The sequence below is a fragment of the Denticeps clupeoides genome, unplaced genomic scaffold (assembly GCF_900700375.1).
Source record: "Denticeps clupeoides unplaced genomic scaffold, fDenClu1.1, whole genome shotgun sequence".
Lineage (NCBI taxonomy): Eukaryota > Metazoa > Chordata > Actinopteri > Clupeiformes > Denticipitidae > Denticeps > Denticeps clupeoides.
In genome coordinates, this window is record NW_021629719.1 from 20656 (window position 1) to 29522 (window position 8867).

General features: G+C 49.5%; 1 protein-coding gene across 1 annotated transcript; it reads right to left on the minus strand.

Moving 5' to 3' along the window:
• Positions 1-1516: 1516 nt before the first annotated feature.
• LOC114772578 (nuclear fragile X mental retardation-interacting protein 2-like) lies at positions 1517-6454 on the minus strand. The gene is made up of 4 exons (XM_028965466.1): positions 6235-6454; positions 2807-4396; positions 2658-2690; positions 1517-1753 (listed from the first exon to the last, which is right to left on the minus strand). The coding sequence occupies exons 1-4, from the start codon at positions 6365-6367 to the stop codon at positions 1701-1703; spliced, it is 1809 nt and encodes a 602-aa protein (XP_028821299.1). The 5' UTR covers positions 6368-6454; the 3' UTR covers positions 1517-1700.
• Positions 6455-8867: the final 2413 nt, after the last annotated feature.

Genomic DNA, 8867 nt, shown 5'->3' on the forward strand with positions numbered 1-8867 from the left:
GAGTCAACGGCAGTAAACGGAGATAAAAATCATGAAAACAGCTCATCTGACATCATTACACAATCAAATAAAAAGACACGGGTGATTATTCCCAACAAACGCTGTGGTAGGGGGGACGTGGAACCACAAAAAGAACATTTTTTTTTTCCCCAAACGCAAAAAGGTTTCAGCATAAAAATTATTTGTCATCCTTTGTATATTTTAGACAATAACACTGTTGGTAAATTAAATTAACGCTGTCCTAACCCTACCTGAGTAACTTTTTTTTCTGGATGTTGCTCAGAGCACACCACTGACTGATTCTTTTTTTTTTTATTAGTATGATTTATTCATTAGATTCTGAAATCTCATATTGATATGTCTATTCTTTAAAAGACAATTGAAGTTAAAGATTACATAAAGTGCTAATAATATTAGAATTAAACTCAACTGGGTAAAAGAGAAGGGAAAATGTTCTTTATATATATATATATATATAATTTTTTTTTTTTTCTATTTCCTCCATATTTTGTCTTTGTCATCTTGGATGCCGAGCTACAGCATCAGATCCCCGGACTGAGCTGAGGCTTCTGCAACCCACCGGCCTCCATAAACGCTGCCCCTGCTTTGCCTGTGCAAACATACTAGCAAGAAAAAAAAAAAAAAAAAAAAAAAAACAGAACTACAACAGCAAATAAAATGATAAGCGAGAAAAATAAATGATGACGGGAACACGCCCATCTCAGCACGGAGAACAACGCGGCTACAACACCGTGCGGCGGCATCGAAGGGATCGTTGAGGCGGGCGGGGTCTTGTTCTGGCCACCAGGTGGTAAGAAGTATGCTGAGACGGTGAGACCACGGAACAAAAGCACTTGGTAGTTTCTCCAACACAGGATGACCGTTGCACAGACTGTTCCCATATCAACACCGGGCGTGGCCTTCCTGTGTTCATTCCCCAACATAGTTCCTTAAAAAAAAAAAGTGACCCCCCCCCCCTCCCGAGAAAGACCCCATATGAATGAAGAGCAAACATTAAGACGATTAGTCTCCTCTCCCCTGATGCTCCAAACGTTGGTTTAGCTTTAAGTTGCTTTTTCCTTTCTCCTTTTTTTTTTTTTTGTTATCGGTCAAGACACTGACACCCTTAAAGACATACACCTTCGCCCCCAGAGCAAGACGCTGCTCACTTTAAAAGTTTTTTTTCTTTCTCTCTTATTCTTCTTAAAAGTCAAGTGATTTCAAGTTTCACACAGCTGCACACAAACCAGACGGTCCGAATTTGTGAAGACGATCTGGCGGAGCGATGGGAGTTGTCTTCCGAGCGAGCGTCTGTGTACCAGTCTGGGTTCTGCATTTGTGTGCAAAAGTTTATTTTTGAGTGTTTGAATCCATGGACTGTCCCACAACAAACACTTAAAAAGGAGGATGAGGAAGACCAGAGGCCTCAGTGTGCAGCTCCGCTCGTCTCCAGCATCTCCTCAGCCGACCTAACCCCCCCCCCCCCCCAAACCCTTTAACCCACCAGGACCCCCTGCTATTGCCGTCTGACCACACTGGTCCCTGTGCCCGGCGGGACTGCAGCATCTCTGCAGTGTGTCAAGATTCACTCAGAATCAGTGTGTTCGTTTCAAAGGAGCAGCCAAGTCTCTTCCATGAGCGCAGTCGCTTTCCGCAGCACCGTCCGGCTGACGAGGTCCGTGCCGTTCAGGATCCCAGCTTCACTGGTCAGGCCGGTCCTTCGCCTCTCCATACAGCACTACTCTTTTTGGATCTGCAGAGGGGACAGATGCAGTGTCATTCTGGGCCATTAAATATTACGATTGGTATTCAGACAAACCTCGGAAGTTCACAAAGATTAAACAAAACCAGTTCAGTTGTCAATTGAATTTACGTTGATATAAAACCAAAAGGACGCTGGTATGCTTTTCAGCGAATTTCCTGAATAACAAGAAGAATACCAAAACCAGAGTTCCAGAAGAAATATTAACGGGCCCGTCTGGCCTTCATAATAAAGTGGACTGTACGATTGTGTTGTAGGACGGAGTCGCTAAGGAGCCATATTAGCATGGTCGGAGGCGTGGCCACAAAGCTCAGGGTGATATTTGGTGACGTTCGGGACATTCCCAGCACAATAGTAATTGGTCTCTTATACTGACAGGCCCCAAATTAGTCTTCAGAGTACAGAGAAACCACTAGGTGGCGCTGTATGTCAAGGGGATGCCAATGACAAAACGTTCCCTTGCGGCCTTATAAACCACACAGTCGTAATGCTGTAGCTGATTTGAATATACCGCACCCTTTCAGACTACTGGTCTAGCGGTTAAGGAAGCGGCCACGTTATCAGAAGGTTGCCTGTTCGAATCCCGCACCGTTCCCCACACGCTGCTCCCCGGGAGCCTGTCATGGCTGCCCACTGCTCACTCAGGGTGATGGGTTAAATGCAGAGGACAAATTTCACTGTGTGCACCGTGTGCTGTGTATCTCAAGCGACAATCACTTCACTTTCTTCTTCATTTTCTTAAAAAGGAGAACGAATAAAAACCGGAAGGAGAAAAAAAAAAAATCTTTAATACATCAATGCCACTAAGACATAGAAACAAAACAGCATGCAGAGCATATTTACCTGTAAGGACAAAAATAAATAAATGTTTACAAAAAAATAAAAAAATGCTTACCTTGTTTTTGCAAATTCAAAATATATTCCATTTCTGAAAAAAAAGAACAAAAAAAAGAAGACAAATTACAACTGAGTGACGAAGGACTCGATTAACACTGAAACTACCATCAGTCGGCATGTCCAGAGAACCTGGAGACACGCAAGTACCTTTAGTGTGATAAATTACAGCAGCTTTTAGGTCAAAAATGCCCCAGCCCGACAGCCTGTCCAAGCCCTTGGTGTGGCCCTGCTTCCTGGCGCAGGCCAGCGCGGCGGCGGCAGTAGTCGTCGGCGGCGAGGCCGGACGCCGTTCGTCGCCCGGGTCCCTAGCGGAGGAAGAGTTGAACAGTATTGCACCGAGACCCCGAGGCGCGTCCTTCTGGACGGCCGCGCCGAGGCCTGGGGTCGGCGGGCAGCCTCCCACCTCCGCCGGCAGGGCGGGGGGAGGGCCGAGGCCCACCACCCTGCTGAGGGCGGGCGGAGAAGTCCGTTTGTCCAGCTCGTACGCTTTGGGGAAAGGTTGCTCTTGTCTCTGGGGGGACACCGAGGGGGGACAGCCGCCCTGAAACGTCACCTCCGCCGGCTTGCCAGTGCCGGCTGAGCGGGAGCCCGCCTCGGCGCCGCCCTCGGGCCCGGCGCTGGGCTCGTTGATGAAGGACAGTCCCCACTGGTTCTGAAAGATGTCCACCAGAGACTTCTGATTTGTCGGAGCAGCGGCGGGGGGCGGGTCTACCTGGCGGCCGCTCGGGAGCGAGAGTTGCATATTGGAAGGGGCGGCGGCCAGGGGGTAAACAAACAGACTGGACTTTTGGAGCGCGTCCGCGGCGGCCGATGCTACATTCTCGCCCCCGTGGGCAAGGAAGGCCAGCGCGGGCGCGGCGCCGCCGCCGAGCAGGAGGCCGGGCAGGGAGCAGCCGTTGCTGCCCTCGCCCGGGAGCAGGGGCCCGTTGGTGAAGCTGGCCGAGGTGATGGTCTTGACCGCAGACATGGGCACCTGGGACAGCCTGGCGGTCGGCGGGAGGGGCTCCCGGTCCGACTTGTTGAGGTTCTCCTTCACTTTGCTTGCATAACTGATCTTAGGCACTATCTTAGCACTGCTGTTGTCCACCGGGAACACCGGAGGGGGTCTGAACAACGTCCAGGCGTCCTCCTTCACCACCGGGTTGGCGGACCTGGCCTTCCCTGGACGCTCCTCCAGCTTCTTCACCTTGCCGTCAGAGTTCTTGCGTGGCAGGTCGCTGGCGAGGGACTTTGTGGCACTGTCCTCCAGCCTGGCGGCGGTCAGGACGCCCTCCGAACACTCGTAGGCGTCTAGAGGCTCCGCCTCCTGCTTGCCGGACCTGCCCGGCTGGACGCTGCGCTGGCCGTTGCGCCGCTTCTTCGGGGTGGTGTAGCCGCTCTCGGAGCCGCTGCCATCGTTGTCGTTCTGGCTGCCGCTCCTGCCGGGGTAGCCGTTGGCGAGCAGGCCGGGGGCCACGACGCCGTTCAGCGACGTCAGAGCCTCCTTCTTGCCCTCCGGGTGCTTTGGATCAGGAGGGCGGTCATTCTTACTGTCCATGCTGCTCCGGTGGCTGCCACCGCCCTTCCGCTCCCCCGCCCCGTAAAAGGCCACCGCCCTGGACGGAGCCCTGACTTTCGCGTTGTGTTCTAAGAGGCGTCGGTCATTACTGCTGCTCTGAAGACGACGGCTGCCAGATGGATTATGGGTAATGGCGATCTCTTGTGCCGCTGCAGTTGTCCCGTTCACTTTCCCATAACCTGCAAGCATCGGAGAAACAGAAATTATGCTAAAAATAGGACAGATTCTCAACAGACTGACAGTGAAATAAGGACAAGACGGTCTTAATAATATGCACACACACTGCATTTCAGGAAAAGTGTATTTAAATTGGACATACAAGTCCAACTAAGGCACCAGCACGAACGTTTCTACCTGCTTACAGTAACTTTAAATAGTTGCAACCCAGGCAACTGGGTCAGGAGAAATGTAATATGCTGAGCCAACCGCACGGTCTGATTGGCTGCAACGTTCAGGAACAGCGGCCCGGGCGAGGGATCGACACTTCAGCACGCATCGATTTCTGTTTCAACCGCCGCGGCCGAAACCCCGGCACGTGCGGGAGTGGCCTCCGACGTAATATTAAAGCACGAGGTTATTTTATGGACCACGACAAAACGAATTATGAAACGAATGTGGCATTTTCAATTCATTGGATGGTTTTCTGAAGTGTTTTTTTGGTCATCTTCTGTCATGCTTTGCTGCACGTTTTATAAAAAGATTTCTGTAACTGACCCAGAAGGCTCATTCAGAAATATCGTAACTGGTAACTGTTAAAGGTGGAACGATACTTCTTCACTATCTATCTATCTATATATATATATATATATAAAAAAAAAAAAAAACGTTGCACTGATTAAACAAGCTACATTCTCACTAGTCAAGTATATTACGGGGGGGTGAAGCTCATGTGGGTTGGGGCGTTATTTCAGCGTCAGTGAATAGTTCTCATTAACGTGGCAATATTTTCAACTCAAACGAAATATTTCACGGAATGACAAGGACATTTTCAAATGACCCCCAGCTTTCGACCCGACCGCGGTCGGCAAACGACGATCAACCTGCGTTTAGTTCACCGGTTCCCTCGCAGCGAGGCGGCCCGGATCTGGGCTTCCGAGCGGGGCGTCGTGTGGCCTGGGCCCGGCACGGAGGGTGTTGGCCGGCGCGCAGGCGGCCCCACGCCCTTTTTTTTGTAAAATCAGCGCGGCGTAAAAATAACCCGCGGCCGCCGGGCTCGCCTTCGGTGGGGAGACGTCGCCGGAAAAAGCGCGACGTTTCGGCCATTTGAAGTGTTTTTAAGCGCCGCCAGACGGGCCGCTCACGTGACCGCCGGAGCAACAGGGCCCGGCCGGGAAAAAAACGCGCGGCCGACACGTTTAACACGCGTCCCTGCCGCGGACCGAAGCTTCTGCGCCGACGCCACACGCGAACGCGGCCGGCCGACGACATTAAAGCGAATTTGGGCGATTTTTCGGCAGCCAACATGGCGGACCGGAAGTAGTAGCGCTACGGGAGAACATTCCGAGAGAGCTGGGGTTATGCCACGAGCAGTTCCCCGTCAGAATTTCCTACCAGCCGTGCGTGTAAACGGGCGAACAAGGCGCGGCTGACCAATACCCAGTCGCAGTATACGTCCACAGCCAACCGGGACCTTCGCCGAGACGCGCTGGCTGCTTCCCCAGAAAACAAATCGGCACATTTAAATCGAAAACCACACTCTTACTGAACCGGCGCCGACGACGCCTTCATCCAGGGCGAGAAGTCCCGTGTTCGAGGCCCGACGATCCGCTTTTCGCGACACGGAGTTGCAAGCAAAGCACAAGGTCAACGCGCACACACACGCGTCCAGCGGCTACCCGCGTAGCAAGCGGGCTAATATTAGCGTCGGGCTTCAGAGAATAACGACCCGCGAACAGCGGCAAGACACTCCCCTCCGCCAGCGAATAGGCTGGCCAGGCCGCCGCCGAAATCTCGCTCGAACAAGGGGGGAGAAGAATGGGGGGGGAAAAGTTCGAGGCCTTTCGCGCCGGGCACCCACCGCTTTTCTTCGTCGGCGTTTCCTCGTCCTGGTCCTGGCAGTGGCGCTGCTCATCATTCACCGGGGGCTTCAGTCGGTCTCCGCCATGAGTAGAAAATCTCCCGGGTGCCCCCGCGCTGGGCCGCTCCTCCATCGAACTGTAACGGGAGCGTCTGGGACCGAGCACTGCGGCGCGCAGCGGAACCGCCGGAGCCTCCGCGGCAGCCAATCAGCGCGGCGCTTCCCGTCGACGGCGCCACGCCACGGGCGCAAGGGCTCCACGTCTCCAAACGTGCGTTCACGCAAAAAAAAAAAAAAAAAAAATCAACAATGCTTCTAGCAAATTCGAGCTAAGATCCAACTCTTTCTATATCTTTTTTTTTTTTTTTAACAGTCGTGGTAAAATAATAAAAAAAATCTCTTAATGGGTGTCATGTTTACATCACGTTTTGGGATCTCTTTTGTATATTTCATTTTAATATATTAATATTTTATTATAAAGTATCTATCATCTTCAGATACACTTTAATATATTACATCCAGGAAATAAAAGCATAACAATAAACCGCGCAAACGATCTGCGATGTGAAGACGTGTTGCCAGATTGAGGGATTTAGAATTTTATGGTGTCGGTAATTTTGCTTGTGGACAGTATTCACAGAGGAACTCATGTCTCAATTCTGTGAGACAGAGTAAGCATTCGCGAAAGTCACATACTTTTTGTACATTGGTGTGCGTTTTGGCGCAATTTGGGAAAGTTACGCATCTGGCAACATCTGCGGCTTTTTATTATAACATCCTTCCAACATGGCACCGATCGAATCTGCGTCTTTGTGCTCATCAGGTTCAAAGTTAGGTGTGTTACTCAGTATTAGGCTGTTATCACCTCAAAAGCCTGCAGTTCCAGATCCGATCAGATCCGATGCTTAATCACAAATATGATTTTTTTTTTTTTACATCTCTCCTAGCTCTATGCAGGTCTCAGAAGTTACCTTCAGCTTTCAGTTTTTCACTGGTCGAAACACATGTCCTGGTTCAATTCCTGTGGTAAACTGTGAGGGGAATTAAACCAGGGGCCAGGGGCTCATGGCCCTTGAAGTTCAGTTATGTACTGGTTATGAGTCTCAGCACTGAACTCTGCATACAGCGGAGGGATTAAGATCTTAATAAGAAGCATTCCCGAAATTCCCTTGCTGAATTTGATTCCTGTCAGAATTCTATTTATTGTCAAATATCCCATCATACACTTTTTAATTCATAGGTAACACACGGCGCATGGGCACACTGGTCAGCCATAATGTTATGAAATAAATAAGATTGATTAACTATTTTCACTAGGTGAACCTCCATTAGATGTTTGAACAGTTGCTAAAGATAATCCTTTTTAGGAAATGCTTAGATTATATTTTACATTTACAGTACATTTTACAGTATTTATCAGACACCCTTATCCAGAGCGACTTACAATCAGTAGTTACAGGGACAGTCCCCCCCCTGGAGACACTCAGGGTTAAGTGTCTTGCTCGGGACACAACGGTAGTAAGTGAGGTTTGAACCAGGCTCTTCTGGTTCATATGCGAGTGTGTTACCCACTAGGCTACTACCACCCTTGTGGCTCTTATATACCGTCCCTGACAAAAGTCTTGTCGCTTGTCTGCCAAATGCCTTAAATGTAAATGCTTATCTATTTTGTAGAAACACCTGCTATTTACCTGACTTTTAATTAACCAATTTGTGTTATTGTCGCCTTTAAAGAAATTGAACAAATTTACCGCAAATACAAAAATATGTCAGCAAATTAAGTAATGGTGCTGTGAGATCCACATTTATTATCTTGTATGACTTCCATGAGCTTGAAGGACTGGATCCATGTGGTTTGGCAAGGATTCATACAATTAATTGATGAACTCCCAGAGTTCATCAATATTCTTTGGTTTCGTCTTCCATGCTTCCTCTTTCATCCTACCCCACACATGCTCAATGATGTTCATGTCTGGTGACTGGGCTGGCCAATCCTGGAGCATCTTGATCTTCTTCGCCTTGAGGAACTTTGATGTGGAGATGGAAGTATGTGATGGAGCTCCATCCTGCTGCAGAATTGGACCTCTTTTATGGTTGGGTATATAAAAGGTATCTAAGATTTCTTGGTATTTCAGACTATTGATGTTGCCTTCCACTTTGCAGATCTCTCACACACCCCCATACTGGATGTAACCCCAGACCACGATTTTTCCGCCACCAAACTTCACTGTTTTCTGGGTGAATCTCGGATCCATGCGGGCTCCAGTAGGTCTCCTGCAATATTTGCAGTGACTGTGGTGTAATTCAAAAGAAGATTCATCTTAAAATGCACCTTTTCCAGTGTCCATCCATTTAGCAGCCTGTGGTTATTGGCAAATTGTCTTTTTTTTAGTGCCGGCTTCTGGGCACCGATTCGACCATGGAGGCCATTTCGAGACGGAATCTGATGGAAACTGTTCTGGTTGACACAGGGACTTCAGGTGACCAGGTCTCGTGGAGCTCTGCTGCAGTGGAGTGACAAACGGTCCTCTCAAGCAGTTGTCTGCGGGGTCTGCCTGACCTGGGCTTGTCAAAAACGTCTCCAGTCTCTTCAAATCTTTTTTTTATCCTCTGTACTTGATGCTGAGACACAT

Coding starts and splice junctions, on each gene's coding strand:
- LOC114772578 (XM_028965466.1), bottom strand. CDS start 6,367: ATGGAGGAGCGGCCCAGCGCGGGGGCACCCGGGAGATTTTCTACTCAT. Junction 4,397..6,234: donor AACGCCGACGAAGAAAAGCG/GTGGGTGCCCGG, acceptor CGATGCTTGCAG/GTTATGGGAAAGTGAACGGG. Junction 1,754..2,657: donor TTTGAATTTGCAAAAACAAG/GTAAGCATTTTT, acceptor TCCCCTCTGCAG/ATCCAAAAAGAGTAGTGCTG.